A 20,031-nucleotide genomic window follows, 5' to 3' on the forward strand; every position below is an offset into this window, starting at 1 on the left:
GAATTATCCCACTCGAAATATTAAAAGGAATTAGATTATATACTTTGAAATATTAAAAGGATTAGATTATATACTTTGAAATTATTTAAAATGATCGAATAAGATCTTGATCGTGTTGACAAATTTTAAGATTTTGGGCCTTTAAAATTGAATTTCAAACACTATATCATCATCAGAATCTCACCATTTTATATAGAGTTATTTAGGTTTAAGTATAAAATATTTTGATTTTTGATTTATTGCACTTTATATTAAATTGATTATAGTTCTAAATAATTATACTTATAAACTCCTTATCTATACTATAGTAAAATATAATTAAAGTGGTATCATGGTGTTAACTAGACCGTAATTGAGTCGAGAAATGACTGAAAAACTGAGGTAGAATCACAATGATAACTGCAAAACATATTCACAGGAATAATAATATTAATAAAATTAGAATTAGATAAAAGGAATAATAACATTAATGAAATTAGAATTAGATAAAAGGCTAGAGAAAAGGGATTACAAACTTTTACATCCTCCTTCCCTGTCGTCGTCTACCAGACTGCCCAATTTGATAATGTCTTCACCAAGATTTTGCCATCTATCATGCCATTTCAACAAAAATAATCAAGTGGATAAAACTGCGTCACTTTCAGACACTTCACTGGAATGATCAATTCCCTCGCGTGCAGCTCTATATGCCTTAATGACATCCTTTTCACCATCTGGGCGCTTTTTCTCTACCATGCTATTGTAAAATTCTATCTGCCAACATTGGCAAAATCCAACATCAGCAGGAACTAATATGGGACTGAAACAGAATAAGAAGTATCTATTTTAGTGATTTTCCAAGTTAAAAGCCGTGCAAGTAGAGACCAAATAATGTTTATAATAACCTGGTAATTTAGAATTGAAAGGTCTGTACTAGTAAACATTTGAGTTTATAACATACCTCCTTATTGACAAGGCCTAGGAACTCTTCACGCTCGCAGCTCACAGACTGCGTACTAGGAACAAAATGAAGTCAAATCTACATTGAAAGTGACAATGCAAGGAAGAAAACAGAAGAAAATCAACAGAATGACAGGAACTGAAGAAAATTTGAAAATCAAAGTCCTTACATATGCTGAAGCTAAAACAGCCAATGCACGACTGATTTCACAAAGATGCTCTCGTTTTTCCAATGATCTTGCTCTAGCCTGTTCTTTAGCTTCCCTAGCTTTAGATTCCTTCATCCTTTCCAGCTCTTCTTTTTCTTTCTCCTCCTCCTCCTATAAAAGGTATCAATTCAAAGAAGTGCTCAAGTCCTGGAAAGCTGCTTTTGTGCTCGTTAGTGAAAACTAAGTTCAAAACCTCAAGACTAGAAGCCTCTACTTACAGGCATTAAGATTATGTCCAACTATTTCACAAAAAACAGGACAAACTGAGCCCCAAAGCAGGCCTCAATAGTATACAACCTACAGTAGATGAGGCTACTCAAATGATAATAATATAAACAAAACATCTTCCTTTTTCAACCTTGATCAATTCTTCCTGCATCTTAAGGTACTCCAGCTTCCTTCTCCTTTCTGAAACAGGATCTTCAGATGGTAAAGCTGTTACAAAAATGGTATCCACAACTTCATCCGGTAAAGAAGAAAGGGTCGCACGAACAGCATCTTCAGGCTTCAGCTTTCCTGATACAATAAAGGCCCTGCAGAGTATCAAATCAAAATAATAGAAATTCAGATCTGATGAAAAGAAAGGTAGACATGTGCATCAAGTGATGAACTTCACAGAAGATCAGGGGAAAAGGAAACATAAAACAGAACTTCGGATCACCTAGAAAGGATCAAAAGGAAGATGGGACTCTGTGATTGAGAGACAGATCTATCCAATCCTGAAGCTGCACAAAGAGGTTAACCATGTTAAAGAGTCACGTTAAAATCTACTTGATATTACAATTAAGTACATGAACGATAATAGGAAAAAAAGACTAACAATTAACAACTCCTCTATGAGAATTTCAAAAGTAATTATAAACAATTCTTTAAAGAATAATCCCTTCCATAAAAATACAAGCCTATCCAATATAAAAGGAACTTGAAAAGGAATCAAGGAATTGTGCATCCAAGCACAGTAAATTAAGTGGAAAAAAAATTATTGTCCCACTAGAATTAAATCAATAAAACATAATGATTACAAAGATATAAAGCTACAAGATATAATGTTTACCATACAGCATAGAACAAGATACAATAGTCTTAGCTTGGTTGAACATTGTTCATAACAGAAACATATGGCATAACTTATACCATCAGCAACTTATCATTTGCAGAGTCTCAAGCACTAAATTGGCAAAAGAAGAAGCAAATAAACACATTAAAAACCTGTTGACGAATTTCTTCTACTGAGAGCACTCCAAGCATGCCTCGCTCCCTACACCCTTGACGAAGTTCAGCTTCTGATAGGGACTCCACGCCTTCTGTTTGAAGCTTTGGAAGTAACAGATGCTTTCATTCTAAGCTATGGATTCGGATGTGATGTGAATGTCAAATATGAGTATATATGTCCAACATGAGTATGATTAATTTTTTAAGTTTTTCTATTAAGTATTTGGATGGTCTTTTAAAGTTAATAACTAAGTACTGAAATTTTCAGACACAGTACTCGAGCAAGGTAGACTCTATTTTAACTTGCATCTTTTATCATGTTATGAGTCATTTCTTTTCGAAACGAACAAAACCAAAGTTTTTAGAAAATTGAAGGTTGTGGGTCGAATTAGGTTTGGTCAGTCATTGTGTTACAAAAAAATTGTTGGTCTTGAAAAATATATCATTCAAATTTGAATTATCCCACTCGAAATATTAAAAGGAATTAGATTATATACTTTGAAATATTAAAAGGATTAGATTATATACTTTGAAATTATTTAAAATGATCGAATAAGATCTTGATCGTGTTGACAAATTTTAAGATTTTGGGCCTTTAAAATTGAATTTCAAACACTATATCATCATCAGAATCTCACCATTTTATATAGAGTTATTTAGGTTTAAGTATAAAAATATTTTGATTTTTGATTTATTGCACTTTATATTAAATTGATTATAGTTCTAAATAATTATACTTATAAACTCCTTATCTATACTATAGTAAAATATAATTAAAGTGGTATCATGGTGTTAACTAGACCGTAATTGAGTCGAGAAATGACTGAAAAAACTGAGGTAGAATCACAATGATAACTGCAAAACATATTCACAGGAATAATAATATTAATAAAATTAGAATTAGATAAAAGGAATAATAACATTAATGAAATTAGAATTAGATAAAAGGCTAGAGAAAAGGGATTACAAACTTTTACATCCTCCTTCCCTGTCGTCGTCTACCAGACTGCCCAATTTGATAATGTCTTCACCAAGATTTTGCCATCTATCATGCCATTTCAACAAAAATAATCAAGTGGATAAAACTGCGTCACTTTCAGACACTTCACTGGAATGATCAATTCCCTCGCGTGCAGCTCTATATGCCTTAATGACATCCTTTTCACCATCTGGGCGCTTTTCTCTACCATGCTATTGTAAAATTCTATCTGCCAACATTGGCAAAATCCAACATCAGCAGGAACTAATATGGGACTGAAACAGAATAAGAAGTATCTATTTTAGTGATTTTCCAAGTTAAAAGCCGTGCAAGTAGAGACCAAATAATGTTTATAATAACCTGGTAATTTAGAATTGAAAGGTCTGTACTAGTAAACATTTGAGTTTATAACATACCTCCTTATTGACAAGGCCTAGGAACTCTTCACGCTCGCAGCTCACAGACTGCGTACTAGGAACAAAATGAAGTCAAATCTACATTGAAAGTGACAATGCAAGGAAGAAAACAGAAGAAAATCAACAGAATGACAGGAACTGAAGAAAATTTGAAAATCAAAGTCCTTACATATGCTGAAGCTAAAACAGCCAATGCACGACTGATTTCACAAAGATGCTCTCGTTTTTCCAATGATCTTGCTCTAGCCTGTTCTTTAGCTTCCCTAGCTTTAGATTCCTTCATCCTTTCCAGCTCTTCTTTTTCTTTCTCCTCCTCCTCCTATAAAAGGTATCAATTCAAAGAAGTGCTCAAGTCCTGGAAAGCTGCTTTTGTGCTCGTTAGTGAAAACTAAGTTCAAAACCTCAAGACTAGAAGCCTCTACTTACAGGCATTAAGATTATGTCCAACTATTTCACAAAAAACAGGACAAACTGAGCCCCAAAGCAGGCCTCAATAGTATACAACCTACAGTAGATGAGGCTACTCAAATGATAATAATATAAACAAAACATCTTCCTTTTTCAACCTTGATCAATTCTTCCTGCATCTTAAGGTACTCCAGCTTCCTTCTCCTTTCTGAAACAGGATCTTCAGATGGTAAAGCTGTTACAAAAATGGTATCCACAACTTCATCCGGTAAAGAAGAAAGGGTCGCACGAACAGCATCTTCAGGCTTCAGCTTTCCTGATACAATAAAGGCCCTGCAGAGTATCAAATCAAAATAATAGAAATTCAGATCTGATGAAAAAGAAAGGTAGACATGTGCATCAAGTGATGAACTTCACAGAAGATCAGGGGGGAAAAGGAAACATAAAACAGAACTTCGGATCACCTAGAAAGGATCAAAAGGGAAGATGGGACTCTGTGATTGAGAGACAGATCTATCCAATCCTGAAGCTGCACAAAGAGGTTAACCATGTTAAAGAGTCACGTTAAAATCTACTTGATATTACAATTAAGTACATGAACGATAATAGGAAAAAAAAGACTAACAATTAACAACTCCCTCTATGAGAATTTCAAAAGTAATTATAAACAATTCTTTAAAGAATAATCCCTTCCATAAAAATACAAGCCTATCCAATATAAAAGGAACTTGAAAAGGAATCAAGGAATTGTGCATCCAAGCACAGTAAATTAAGTGGAAAAAATTATTGTCCCACTAGAATTAAATCAATAAAACATAATGATTACAAAGATATAAAGCTACAAGATATAATGTTTACCATACAGCATAGAACAAGATACAATAGTCTTAGCTTGGTTGAACATTGTTCATAACAGAAACATATGGCATAACTTATACCATCAGCAACTTATCATTTGCAGAGTCTCAAGCACTAAATTGGCAAAAGAAGAAGCAAATAAACACATTAAAAAACCTGTTGACGAATTTCTTCTACTGAGAGCACTCCAAGCATGCCTCGCTCCCTACACCCTTGACGAAGTTCAGCTTCTGATAGGGACTCCACGCCTTCTCCTTGAATCAGCTTGTCATCTTTCTTAATCCTTAAACATAAAGAATAGTTATAAGAAAATAATAATAATAACAACATTCACGGTGCCTTCATTAGAAAGTGAAGGAAAAGCTACATTAGAAAGAAAACCATATTTAAAGAATACCATACAAATTGCAGAATCTTCTATGTGAATAATCAACTAAAATCCCCTTGAATCATTGATCAATCTTTAAACAATTTTATATTGGGAATCATAATTTTCTTCTTCCAACCTAAGATGACACCACTAAATGAGAAAAGTTGACCATAAAAGAGTTTTATCATCTAGAAAAATAAAAGAGTCAAATATGCATATTTTTATCATCTGCTCTGTACAGAGCTCAGGGTGTGCAGCCTACTCCATAAAAGTCAACAAAATATATGGCAATATAAGTAACAAAGTTTCTTTGATCAAGCAGATAAATGAAAACAAAATGATGCTTCAGGATAGAACAACTGATTTAAGCACCATCACAGCATACAAATGTACCAGCTCAATTCTCCATATATGCAAAGGACTTTGCAGCACAATCCATGTGGCAGAACAACTGTTCTAAGTGCCATCATGGAATACACAAATTTACTGGCTCAATTCTCCATACATGCTAAAAACGTTGCAGCAAAATCCATGTGTCAATAATGGCATCGTATAAGCTGGAAGGTTATAGTACAATTGCTCTCAGGCACCAAAAGCTTTCAAGGAGGGATGCCTATGGATTGAAAGTTTTAACCTTAACATTATGTATTTCAAATATGTATGACTAAGTTCTGAACATGAAGAATACCTCAATCAAAAAGCCTAAAAAAATAAAGGACAACTCATGCTGTATCAAGTCAAAAAAGCTCAGGCAAAATTAACCCGCTCAAGAAACTACAACCAAATACAAGTTCAAAGGAGCAGATCTTGGAAGAGTCCATTTACTCCTCTTGGATGCATCCAACTCATTGACATTTTCTGCCTAAACGAGGTAGATTATTAATTTCAGATTGGATAAACAAGTTTTACCACTGGAGTCTCTTTCGAAGCATATAACGCAAATATGCATCTGTTCCATAAGGGCTGATTCCCCATATATTTGCACATATTTACCAATTGAGGCCTAGCAGAAGAAAATGGAAAAGCAAACATGAAACAGAATCACACAATCTTGCATAATTAATAATTCAATTTAAATTAATAGTCATTCAAATACAAAAACAACTAAAGTGGAGACTAACCTGCTGATATTATCCAGAGTGAGATCATCATTGAACAGCTTGGCAAAGCCAATTATCTCCTCATTAGGTGCACCAGAACCCCTTCTGACTTGAAAAATACCAAGATATCAATTTTCAAAGTTAAGTAATGGGTAGTGGAAATAACAGAAAATGGATACAATAAATCGTGAGATAGGATCTTACTCTATTAAAAAATTCAACAAGATCTTCTGCAGTCCTCTTAATTTCTCCACTCCTTGAATTTTGAACCTCCTTTGCCATTTCTTTAACTGTATCTTGAAGGAACTTGGCATATTCAATTCTTGCATGGAGCTTTCTTTTCAGTGCTTCCTAATGTTCAGCAAGTGAGAAGAAATGCATTGAAGGAAAAAGGAGGGAAGGAGAGCAGTGGCATGCCACAGTGATACGCACATTTCTGCAGTAAACACAACACAACTGTCCTCTAACAAACAGACATAAATATGAGTAAGTATAATCCAAACAAGCGCACATGTCAACAGCAGGCAAATGATGCTACCCGGCAACTCAAGTAAACATAATTATGTCCTTGCACTCAGAGAAATCATGTGTATCCTATAAATTTAACTAAATATTTTTATAAACAAGGAAGAAAGATTCAATCTGGTTTGTACCAAAGGAAACTGGTGAATATAGAGAAAAATAGCTGTTATTATCCAACAAGAAAAGGAAACAAAATGGCATCGACAATAAACCAGGACAATTAAATGAAAACTGAGATGCCTAGAGCACTCATTCAATAACACTGTTCCAAAATCAAAACCGTGCCTAATGTAGAACATAACAGAAATAGATAATGCCCTTAAATTGTCAAGATAGTGTTCTTTCCAAAAATATATATTTTGTAGATTACTTTGTAATAAAATGCAAAAATTAAAAGATACAAGGCTACTTTAAAACATTCCTGATTCAGATAGCAGGATCTATGCCCTTCAATGTATAACTCTCTGCTTCAGGTTATCAAGAATATCCCGATAAATATTATTACTTAATCCTTAATATTATAATCTCATCATGTTTTATATTATTGATTATTTTTCCCCTTTTTCTTTTTTTTTCCTCTACTTCTTCGTAAGCCAGGTCTGTAAAAACTAAGGGCACATTTGGTTCGCTGTATTGGATTAGAGGTGTATTGGATTAGAGGTGTAATGGAATAGATGTGTAATAGCAAATCAACTGTTTGGTTGGATGTAATGGAATAGAGGCGTAATAGTAATCTTGTGTTTGGTTGAATGGAATAGAGGTGTAATAGCATAATGGAAAAAACTAAATGACTAGAATACCCTTAGCATAAATTTGTTTTGGTAAATGATTATTGTTATTGTTATTTAAATTTTAATAATATTATTATTATCAATAATAAATAATTTAATCATATTTAAATATAATTATTATTAAATATATTTTAATTAAAATATATAATTTAATAAAATTCTTAATAATTAGAAAAATTTGTTTTGGTAAATTATTATTGTTATTGTTATTTAAATTTTAATAAGATTATTAATATCAATAATAAATAATTTAATCATATTTAAACATAATTATTATTAAATATAGTATAATTAAAATATATAATTTAATAAAATTCTTAATAATTAATATGAATTTACTTAAATCATAATATATGATACTGTAAAATATAAATTAACATAATTATTATTAAATATATTATAATTAAAATATATAATTTAATAAAATTCTTAATAATTAATATTCTTATATGAATTTACTCAAATCATAATATATGATACTATAAAAGAAAATTTGAAATAATTAATATTAAATATATTTTAATTAAAATATATGATTTAATAAAATTTAAAATAATTATAACTAATAAATTATATTTTATGAATTTGTATAATTTAAAATAATTATTATTACATATAATTTAATAATAATATATAATTTCATAAAATTCTTGATAATAAATTTTCTTATATGAATTTATACAATTTAAAATAATTAATATTAAAAGAACTAAAAAGCACGTCCGATGAATTTGGATAAATGATTGTCTAGATGCACTTGAATCAATAAATTCATTCTTGATGTAAAAACCTTTTTATATTAATTTATATAATTTAAAATTTCAAAATACTAATAATATAAATAACCACTTGTTAAAAATACATATAGAATGGATCTAGATAAATAGGTGTCCAAATTCAATTGTATCTAGATAATATTCAAATAATAAACATAAAACAGAATGGAATGAAGAGGGCAGACAGTAAAAATTTTGCCATGAAAGTATGACTGCGGATGCCTGCTAAATAGAATGCATGTCTTACAAGATCCACCTTGTTTCTCAAATGATTGGATAAAATTTTCTCACACAATTATTTTCTTATCATTACAGCCTAATCTTTCCAACCCAGATCACCGCACAAGAGAAAAAGGGGTTAAAACAACAGAAACGGTTTAGAAATTCTAGTCGAGACCAAAAGCTTGGCCATTAAATTCACAAAGATGTCAATAGCCCCAGTAGTCATTCCGGATCTCATCATCGAATTTCTTTTTAAGCTCTGGATGTTTCTTAAAGTACTCGTCTGCGGTCATGGTGCTGATCTTTTGCTGTTCATAAAAAAAGACAAAAAATTCAGCAATTGTGATTTGGAACACAACAACACACATTTCGGCATTGTTTTATTTATTACCTTAAGTTCTTGAACCTCGGCAATTTCTTTCTCCAATCGCTCAGACTCTTTCAAGGATTTCTCCTCTGCCTCTTTCAATTCTACAAGCTATAACCACAAATAAATAGCACATCATTCGAGGAAAAAACTTGGAGACAGGGTAAAAGAGAGTCAATTATCCTGTTGATTCTCACCAATGCATCAAATTTTGGTTTGTATTGAGGAGTGACGGTGTCAACAAACTTGGGGATCTCTACACCTGCAATGGAAGAGTATATAACATTTGTAACGGTGAATCCCTCAAAACTCCATCCAAACCTTATAACAAGCATGATAAATATGATTACTTCGACTGCTAGAAATTGCAGACAAGTGAGAATTGAGTAGCTAGATGTCTATATTTTCTTCATTCTACTTTGAACATAAGTATAGGAGTATCTCAAGTTTTGGTGTCCAGAAGAATCTGATCACATAATAGCATTATTGAAATGAAACATCTACGGCATTAATCTGAAATTGTTAAATGCTAATAGCATTCAACAAGTAAATTGCACACAAATAAGAATTGTATTTGCAAACAAAATAGAAGCCAATTTAAACAATGTCCTCATTGGCAATTGATTTCCATTTAACTTTCAGTGAAGTATGGGGCATGGAACTGATCTAGGAAAGATCAAGGAGATCTGGAGCTGGAAAATGATAGATAACTGTGTTACGCAAACTCGAGTGCAAGTGTCAGATCAGGCTAAATGTCCAAAATGAGTATGTTCAACTTTTTTCCAAGAATTTGTAGGGTCCTTGAAGGGTCATATAAAGCAATAGCAATAAAATCCATACTTTACTAATACCCCTTCAAAAACCCCAAAAACTGAGAGTGAAGAAAGAAAAGAGCTAGCTACTTAAGGTGACCATATCAGCATCCAACTAAGTAATAGTTCCCTTGTACCATAGAGATGATCTTCAAAGTAACAAATTCAGGAAGTGGCACCGCATGAGGAACACAAACATGTGGAAGCCAAACAATTTATGATTTTACAGACCTACAACTGATCTAAGCATAACCATATATAGGATGACTGGAAAATTGGATAGAGAGTAGGCCAAATATGATAACTATCAAATTAACTTACTCTCATATGCCTCTTTGTACATATCTACCAGGCGAGAGCTAATTCCTTTTCTATAGTACTCCCAGTTAATGGGTTCAGGTTCCTGCTTAAGAAATCGAATTATTAACAAGATAGGACTGAAACCTTGAACAAAACTAAAATTTCCTTAAAAATGAAAAAAAAATGGTTCCAAAATCAAACCTTGAACAAAAAAATTCAACCTTATTGAAAATTTATTTCAATATAAAATATTAAAATCATCATTAAAAAACTAAAACCCTAAGATCTAATCAATGGATTAACCCAACAAATCTCTGAAAAAATCAATAAAAATGCTAAAAAGGAGTTAGGGATTAGAGAGAATATAAGAAAAAGACCTGGCTGAATTTGGTTTGTAAAGTAGAGTTAACTTCATCAAAAGTGCGACGAAGAGTAGCGAACTCTTTGCGAGCCTGATCGGAGACCAAAAGCTTAGCCATCCCTTCCCAATCAATGTTCTTTGATGCTTTGAACGCGACATCGACGACTTTCTTCCCCGGTCCGCTCATTTTTCTCGCACTTTCTCGCTTTCCAAACGCGAGACGGTGGAGATTTGGTTCGAAGAAAACTGCTGTTGATGTTGGGAGGGAGAGGGTGGGGTGGAGTAGCAGATTTTGGCTGGGGAGGGTAAAACAGAAATGATTAGCTAATCCTTACTTTTGAAATGGAATGGCTAATCGTTGTTGAAACAGAGAAAATGAGGAATACATCCGTGTTGTAATAGGCCTGTAATAGGCAATACATCAAACCAAACACGGGATTAAGTGGGGATTAGTGGGGCCCACGGATTAGGGGTGTATTGGCTAATCCAATACACCCAACCTGATTAAATGCTAAAGTTACATATTTTATGTAACTTAAATTGGTTGATTTATTAGAATGCACCACTAATTTTGCCATATTTATTGAATTTTGTGCAGGAATGCAATTTTGGGCTAAATAGAAGAAAAAAGAAACAATTGGGCCAAATTAAAGAAAGAAGCAAAGAAGGAGGGCCAAAGTAGAATTTTTCCAATATTAATTAGCTGAAAATTTTGTTGAGTTAGTGGGGGAGATTATTTTGGGATTTTTTTTTTGTCATGGAATATTTTTTTTCCTTGAATTTCTAGACTAGTTGGCTCCTAAATTAGTAAATCCTCTAGTATAAATAGAGCATATATTGTTCATCAATTCATAAATCAAAAAAATATTTAGCTTCTACCTTTCAATTCTCTCCTTTCTCACGTAGCATTGTTTCTTTAGTTTCTTTGCCTTCAATTTATTCCTAGCAGCAACCAACTTTAGCCATTTGCAATTCCTTTCCTTTTTCCAAATTCCCTTTTCAACCACCCCACTTTAATATATTCCAACTCCCATACTCAATCACATCACCCACCTTTTCACCCATTTACCTTAATTAATTTATCAAATACCAACATGTCCCAAACCTTAGCCAACTAAACCCATTTTCAGCTTTAGGCCGAAATTAACCTCGTCAAAACCCGTGAGTTACGAACCCGAGCCCATTTAACTCCTAAAATTCCAGTACTTATTACTTCTCCGGATCAAGAGTATGATTTTGCCAGCTCATAAAGTCAGATCAACACTAAGTCAAAAAAGACGTCGTTTGATTTAGTGTGATTAAACGTACAGTTGGAATTCCGAAAGGAACATTTTTAATCGGTTTTCTGTGAACACATTGGCGTGCCAAGTGGAGATAGCTGTTTGGTTCCGTCAAGGGAAGTAGTAACCGGATTTGAATGCCCCACGCAGTTGAGGGCACTGGTTCGAGCTAGGCTCTTCTAGAACGCAAAGTCACGGAGTTCTAAATCACGAACGTTTCGTGGTTGTTCGATCGGTAAGAGTTAGTTATTGGACGTTCCATAACTAATTTACACAAGGAAGAGTTGGTGTCCGAGGCGTCCTTGGTAGCTATAACTAGCTTATTGGAAAAGAGGAGTTCATCCAATTTCGAGGATCGGTTCAAAGACGAGGAAAATTCGTGCCTAAAGCTGAGCTTATTCTAATTAAATTTTTCTTAATATTTATTTTACAGTTTTTATTATTTTGTTTTCAACTTTTACTTTTGACGTTATTTTTCGTTAATTTGTGTTTTCAATTTTATCCCCGAACGTCTTGGGCACGACAATTTGCCCGACATAAATCCGTCAAGAGAGCAACAATTTGCGATAAACCGGTCTCGAGGATCGACCCTACTCCCTATACTGCATAATTTGCAAACTAAGGCGTAGGTTTATATTGGTGGATTCGACACCCAGCAGTTTTGGCGCCGTTGCCGGGGACTGGCAACACTTATAGATTGTTTAGATTATCTTTATGACCAGATCTTCATCCGGAGATCTCGAATACGACCCAGGGATCGAAAAATCCGCACGAGCGCGACGTAAAGAGACGAAAGTTCTTAAATGTGTAGAAGCAATTGAACGTGGAAAACAAGTCGAAGTGGTTGAACTTGAGACCGAACCACTTCCTGAAACAAAAAAAAGCGGAAGACAACCTCGGTGAACCAGAAAGGGTGGCGAACCGAACCATTCATCAGCTAGTCGCTGCTCCCAATGAGCAAACACCGTTATGCATCAATTATCCAGCCGGAGAAACCCCGTTCGAGCTGAAGTCAGGCCTAATTCACCTTTTGCCCACTTTTCGAGGCCTGAAGAATGAAAATCCACATACCCACTTGAGAGAATTCCACATGGTCTGCTCAAGCATGAAACCACAGGGAGTAACCGAAGATGAAATTAAACTTGGGCCTTTCCTTTTCTTTAGTTGATACTGAGAAGAGAATGGTTATTTTACTTACCCCGGTTCTATTACGACGTGGGATGACTTATCTCGTGTTTTCTTGATGATTTTTCCCAAACATCACGAGTAGTGAACTTAGGAGAGACATAGTGGGAATTCGCCAAATGGAAAGTGAATCGCTCTACGACTATTGGGAGCGGTACAAAAAACTGTGTGCAAGTTGTCCTCAACACGGTTTGACCGAGCAATCACTTCTTCAATATTTCTACGAGGGTTTGCTCCCTATGGAAATGAAGATGATTGACGCTGCTAGTAGAGGGGCGCTTGTCAATATGACTCCTCAAGGGGCAAGAGAACTGATATCCACCATGGCGGCAAATTCTCAACAGTATCGACCGAATTCAGAACCCACAAGATGGGTTAATTGGGTAAACGTTTCATCCTTAGAAGATAAATTGGATAAGCTTACTAATATTGTTCAATCTATGCTTTTAGAAAAGAAGAATCGGACCCAACTGTGTGGAATTTGTACTACATCTGAACATCCGACGGATTTGTGCCCAATCCTTAACGAAAATTCAAAGGCACATGTTGATGCTGTCGGAGGTTTTTCAGAACCTCCGCAAAGATGCTATGATCCTTTCTCCAACACTTACAATCCCGGGTAGAAGGATCATCCCAACTTGAATTACGGAACTAATCCCCGATATAATCCGTCATACCAACCAAGACCTTTGCAACCACCACAACAACAACCCAAGTCAAGCACATCTCTAGAAGCTCTTGTGGAAAGACTTGCCGTCGACATCGCAAAATATCAACAGAGGACGACGATCAATACAAGAGTTAACTAATCAAGTTAGTAAACTCTCGATGGCAGTTAATCGTTTGGAATCTCAAGGTAAATTACCTTCCCAGACAGAGCCGAATCCTAGGCAGAATGTAAGTGCAATAACTCTTTGTAGTGAAAAGATTCTGGAAACAGTTCCAGACAAAAGTCATGGGCAAGACAAGGAACAGGAAAAGCAGATCTCTAATCCAAAAGTCAAATCGGAATCAAAAATTCAGAAACCATTCGTGATGCCACCCCCTTTTCTAGAGAGGCTCACAAAGGATAAGAAAGCGAAGGAGGAAAAAGAAATCCTCGAAACATTGAGGGAGGCAGAAGATCAAGACAAAACAACTTTCACTTGCCCTTCCGGAATGTTTGCGTACAGACGAATGCCGTTTGGACTCTATAATGCTCCGACCACTTTCCAGAGATGCATGTCGAGCAAATTCTCCGATTATGTCAAGAAAATCATTGAAGTCTTCATGAATGATTTTACGGTGTACGGATCTTATAGACGATTCATAGAAGACTTCTTGAAGATCATGCAACCGCTTTGCAGTCTATTACAAAAGGATAAAGAATTTGAATAACACAGGTCGTCGAGCTAAACGACGTTAAACAAAGCGCTATTGGGAGGCAACCCAAATTTTCTTTTCCTTTATACAAATAAATTTTTTTGGTAAAATGGAAAATGAAAATGCATGTCGAGGATTAGTTCTGTCTAAGGAAAGACTTGGTACTTAAGTTTGTCCATTGTGACTCACCTCTCTTTCCTGGGAACTTACTTGATGCATTTATCACGACTATTTTACCAAATATCGAAATTTTAGTTTTTAATTTATTTCTTAAGTTTATAGCTTAGCTAATAAATTTGAAAAAAAATATTTTTAAATTTCCTATTATTATTATTTTTACTATTTTATTTAATTTTTGTTTTATTTCTATTTTTGCAGGGAAACATTCCAAGACAAAATTAAATTCCACATGTCAACCCACAAAATTCTTTTTATTTCAGCCAAGGCCCACTCTACCTACGAGACTACCCTCCACGACGTTGAAATACATAAGGAGTTTCTTTTTCTCTTTCTCCTACTTATCTTTACTTTTATTCTTTAAATTACATTGGGACAATGTAAGATAAGTAGGGGGAGGGAAACATAAATTGGTTCTAATTTGCTTATCTGTCATCGCTATTTTTGCATGTTTTTGGTAAAAGGTAAAATTTTCTTTTAATTGGGATGGTACACTTATGGTTTGACAGATTTAGCTATTTAATTCTTTACACATGAAACTTTTCAATAACCTAGACTTAGCGGGTAAGAAATTTTTGGAAATTATGAGTTTGCTTGATTGCCTACCTTTTATCATAAGTTCTTGTCTTTCAAGAAAAATAATAATAATAATAATAATACTCCTCTGATACGAATGTTAAGAGTGAACAATTGGGGTTGTGCATCGGGCTGAGTAACCGGAACGTGGTGCTTGGGTTGTCATCACATCTCGCGTAACAAAGTTCGTGTGGCTGTCCAATTTCTTTGCACTCACTCCGCTAACAAGTTATCATGAGTAGGGCAAAATAACCCGCTCAGAGACGTCTGAATTGAGTAACCGGAACATGGTGCTTGGGTTGTCATCATGTCTCGCGTCAAAAAATTTGATAATGTCCTAAGTACAAAAATAAATAAATAAAATAATAAAATGAAAGGTAAGTCTATCAAGCTCTAATATATTTACTTACTTCTTAGGCTAAGTTATTTGAGATGTTAATGTGCTAGGATTAAATTGTTGAATTGTGCAAACCATGAATATCAAGTCCTATTTTGGAAAAAAATTTCCTTTTGCAGATACATACAAAATGCTCGAGGACTAGCATAAGCTAAGTAGGGGGATTTGATTAAATGCTAAAGTTACATATTTTATGTAACTTAAATTGGTTGATTTATTAGAATACACCACTAATTTTGCCATATTTATTGAATTTTGTGCAGGAATGCAATTTTGGGCTAAATAGAAGAAAAAGGAAACAATTGGGCCAAATTAAAGAAAGAAGCAAAGAAGGAGGGCCAAAGTAGAATTTTTCCAATATTAATTAGCTGAAAATTTTGTTGACTTAGTGGGGGAGATTATTTTGGGATATTTTTTTTTGTCATGAAATATTTTTTTTCCTTGAATTTCTAGACTAGTTGGCTCCTAAATTAGTAAATCCTCTAGTATAAATAGAGCATATATTGTTCATCAATTCATAAATCAAAAAAATATTAGCTTCTACCTTTCAATTCTCTCCTTTCTCACGTAGCATTGTTTCTTTAGTTTCTTTGCCTTCAATTTATTCCTAGCAGCAACCAACTTTAGCCATTTGCAATTCCTTTCCTTTTTCCAAATTCCCTTTTCAACCACCCCACTTTAATATATTCCAACTCCCATACTCAATCATATCACCCACCTTTTCACCCATTTACCTTAATTAATTTATCAAATACCAATATGTCCCAAACCTTAGCCAACTAAACCCATTTTCAGCTTTAGGCCGAAATTAACCTCGTCAAAACCCGTGAGTTACGAACCCGAGCCCATTTAACTCCTAAAATTTCAGTACTTATTACTTCTCCGGATCAAGAGTATGATTTTGCCAGCTCATAAAGTCAGATCAACACTAAGTCAAAAAAGACGTCGTTTGATTTAGTGTGATTAAACGTACAGTTGGAATTCCGAAAGGAACGTTTCTAATCGGTTTTCTGTGAACACATTGGCGTGCCAAGTGGAGATAGCTGTTTGGTTCCGTCAAGGGAAGTAGTAACCGGATTTGAATGCCCCACGCGGTTGAGGGCACTGGTTCGAGCTAGGCTCTTCTAGAACGCAAAGCTGCCGGAGTTCTAAATCACGAACGTTTCGTGGTTGTTCGATCGGTAAGAGTTAGTTATTGGACGTTCCATAACTAATTTACACAAGGAAGAGTTGGTGTCCGAGGCGTCCTTGGTAGCTATAACTAGCTTATTGGAAAAGAGGAGTTCATCCAATTTCGAGGATCGGTTCAAAGACGAGGAAAATTCGTGCCTAAAGCTGAGCTTATTCTAATTAAATTTTTCTTAATATTTATTTCACAGTTTTTATTATTCTGTTTTCAACTTTTACTTTTGACGTTATTTTTCTGTTAATTTCAGGTTTTCGAATTTTTATCCCCCCGAACGTCTTGGGCACGACGGCTGCCCCGACATAAATCTGGTCAAGAGAGCAACAATTTATAAAGAAACTACCGAGGGATCGACCCTACTCCCTATACTGCATAATTTGCAAACTAAGGCGTAAGTTTATATTGGTGGATTCGACACCCAACACAACCAAACACGCTCTAAAATTCTAATCCATGTAAGAAGCTTAAATCAATGTGAACACAAATCTTTTAGAAATATCTTGTTCCCATTTTTTATTTCAATCAAGTAGATTTCCACCAGCAGTTCTTTATACTAAAAAGAAAATAGAAAATTGAATACATAATTTATTCACACAAATAATTGTAATAAATTAAGGTGGATGAAAACCTTTGTTGTTTGGAACAAACTAAACAACTAAAAGAGATACCAGTGTAAATGTGACAAAAAAATGTTGAATCATTCCCCAAATCAAGACTTCATGCAAGTATAAAGAGCAAACCTAACTAAAATGTTTCCTGACTTTGCTAATAGAATAGTCTGAAAGAATGCCACTATACCTGCTTTTTCATCTTGTCTTGAAATGTTGATGGCAACATGTTAAGGAAAAGTTTCAGGAAAAAAGGCAGAAGAAAATTCCATGAATGGTACTATGATAAAAACCGCAAACGGAACCAACCTAAAGATATCAGCACTAGCTCGAGTCAGCTGTTGCCTCTCCATTCTAGATAAACTTCTACCACCAGCCAGCTTCAGCAGCAATCTTGAGCTGATCCTCATATCATCCCAAAGTAGCTTAAAACCCAACCAATAATGTTGAAAAGTTGACCTAATTTCATGTTTCCAGCGAGCAATCTTCTTAGCCCAACCTGTGAAAAGCAATAAAATATCGAACACGGCACATCATAAAGCAAGTCGAATCATGTTAACTGGTTCACTTAAAACCTTACGAAACTATTAAAGGATAAAATCTGACCTGCTCATAGAAGCTACAACTCTTAAAGCAGGACCAATCCCAAGAATTGTGGCCCATACTCTTTGCAAACGGATTTGGCACCCTTCTTAGAGCCTTGTAATCGTTTAGCTTTCGCTTTGGCTTTAGCAGTGCTCAAACCTTCAACAGCTTGATGACATTCTTCTGCAGATGCTTCATTTCTCTTTTTGGTAGACAATTCTCCATTTCTCTCATCATTAATACCCGGTTCCGATTGTTTAACAGTAGCCGTTGATGCAAGACGAACAGAATACGACATCAATGTGACACTCAACGGGGTATTCAATTGAAATCCTGCATTTCTAGGACCAAAAACTGAGATTCCTTGAGCTCCATAACTAAAGTATCCTAATCCTGAAAAATCCAGCTTTGCACCTAAATTTACATCCAGTTTCTTCGCATCAAAACATTCGGATTGATGGAACATATTGAATCTATAATTACGTGATCCCAAATTATGAGTAAGATAGAACGTTCGGACATTCAAGTAGTCAAAAATAAATTTTCTCCTCCTTAAAATCGCTCTAGAAGCCATTATCAAGAGTTTTTCTAGTCAAGAATACGAAGCATTCACAGTTCTAGAACATCCACAGCATTTCAAATAAATGAAAATTCAGCAAAAACTCTTAGAAGCCAAACAATAAACCAGAAAAATGGGACAAAAAAAATGCATAAAGAGAAATAACACAAAATACAAAAATAACCAATAAATTGCCGGATAAAAAAAATATTGATTACAGTTTATATGTCTGAGAAATATAAAGTTTTCCATCGATCAAAAAATAAAAAATTTTGAAGTTAAAGAATATTTTTAAAATAAATAAATAAAAGGCTGAGAATATAAAAGGTCGTTGTAGGCGCGAGAGACATGGGAGGGTTTAAGCGGGGTTTGGGGAAACTTTCTCTAAACGCGGGTGTATTATTTGGCAACTTTTTAACCGTTGATATATTTTATCTTTACTTGGCTGTTCTAACACGTGGCTGTTCAAAAAGTGGCAGTTGTTGATTGTGTGTTAAGGGACTCCGGTTCGTACTATTTGGTAACTTTTTATTTTTATTTTTAAATGTTTTTATTTAAAAGTTAAAATGAATTTGACCAGACATATTCAAACTTGACAGAAAATTAATTTTACTTTAATTTTAAAGAGATAAATCTTAAAATTACACATCAGCTGTAGTCTAATGTGTAATGTTATATATAAATTTTAATTTTGTGTAATTTTATACATACAATTTTAATTTAATTCAATTTTCATAAATTACTAACATAATTATCGATATGCTACCATTTTAAGTTTACATATTAGATACACAAATAATTATATTTATCAAATATAAAATAAATTTATGCATTTATTTCTTTACATATATACAGTTGAATTAAAATTAAAGTTTCATATATATATATATATATATAATTATATCAAATCAAAATTCATATACTAAATTGCACATCAAATTAAAGTTCAGATGTAGTTTTAAAATTTATTTCTTATTTAAATCAAGAAAGATAGTTAAAAGAAAGAAAATAAATTTTATTTCAAAAAATATAATAATAAATTTTAAAAGTTTTAAAAGTAAAAAGACCAAGAAAGATAGTTAAAAGAAAGAAAATAAATTTTATTTCAAAAAAATATAATAATAAATTTTAAAAGTTTTAAAAGTAAAAAGACTAGGAGCCAAGGCAAATCTAGAGGGAGTTGGCATGGCCCTGGCCCCCTTAAAATAGAAAATTGTTATTTAAGCCCTCTAAAATTTTTAAAATTTTAAATTAGTAAAATATAAAATTACACTTTAGACTCCTTAAAATTATAAAAATTTAATTTAATTTTTAAAAATTATAAATGTATAAACTATAAAAGTTAAAATTTCATTCGCTCCCTAAAAATTATTTTGACTTCACTTCGCTACAAGCATGGTTATACCATAAAAATATTATCCAAATTTGCTCAAATTTATTTCAACATTCAAATTTATCATTTTAAACAAAATTT

At 33.6% G+C, this 20,031-nt stretch overlaps 1 protein-coding gene and 1 non-coding gene across 2 annotated transcripts; both read right to left on the minus strand.

Annotated features, from left to right (window-relative positions):
- Positions 1 to 444: 444 nt before the first annotated feature.
- On the minus strand, positions 445 to 18,572 carry LOC105800467 (uncharacterized). Its single transcript, XR_008188618.1, has 13 exons — positions 18,520 to 18,572; positions 17,994 to 18,351; positions 17,604 to 17,912; positions 6,674 to 6,842; positions 6,513 to 6,579; positions 6,301 to 6,394; positions 5,178 to 5,304; positions 4,628 to 4,692; positions 4,322 to 4,496; positions 4,024 to 4,074; positions 1,110 to 1,253; positions 941 to 988; positions 445 to 753 (listed from the first exon to the last, which is right to left on the minus strand). It is a non-coding gene; the product is annotated as an uncharacterized LOC105800467 (transcript).
- On the minus strand, positions 8,747 to 11,114 carry LOC105800468 (ATP synthase subunit d, mitochondrial). Its single transcript, XM_012631638.2, has 5 exons — positions 10,659 to 11,114; positions 10,303 to 10,384; positions 9,367 to 9,431; positions 9,194 to 9,280; positions 8,747 to 9,110 (listed from the first exon to the last, which is right to left on the minus strand). The coding sequence occupies exons 1-5, from the start codon at positions 10,827 to 10,829 to the stop codon at positions 9,009 to 9,011; spliced, it is 507 nt and encodes a 168-aa protein (XP_012487092.1). The 5' UTR covers positions 10,830 to 11,114; the 3' UTR covers positions 8,747 to 9,008.
- Positions 18,573 to 20,031: the final 1,459 nt, after the last annotated feature.

Source organism: Gossypium raimondii, chromosome 9 (assembly GCF_025698545.1).
Source record: "Gossypium raimondii isolate GPD5lz chromosome 9, ASM2569854v1, whole genome shotgun sequence".
Classification (NCBI taxonomy): domain Eukaryota; kingdom Viridiplantae; phylum Streptophyta; class Magnoliopsida; order Malvales; family Malvaceae; genus Gossypium; species Gossypium raimondii.

Bases quoted from the DNA above. Each gene is read 5' to 3' on its own strand.
- LOC105800468 (XM_012631638.2), bottom strand. From the start codon at position 10,829: ATGAGCGGACCGGGGAAGAAAGTCGTCGATGTCGCGTTCAAAGCATCA. The intron at 10,385-10,658 runs GTCTTTTTCTTA...TTTCTTAAGCAG, and splicing joins TACAAACCAAATTCAGCCAG to GAACCTGAACCCATTAACTG. The intron at 9,281-9,366 runs GTGAGAATCAAC...TTGTGGTTATAG, and splicing joins AACCAAAATTTGATGCATTG to CTTGTAGAATTGAAAGAGGC.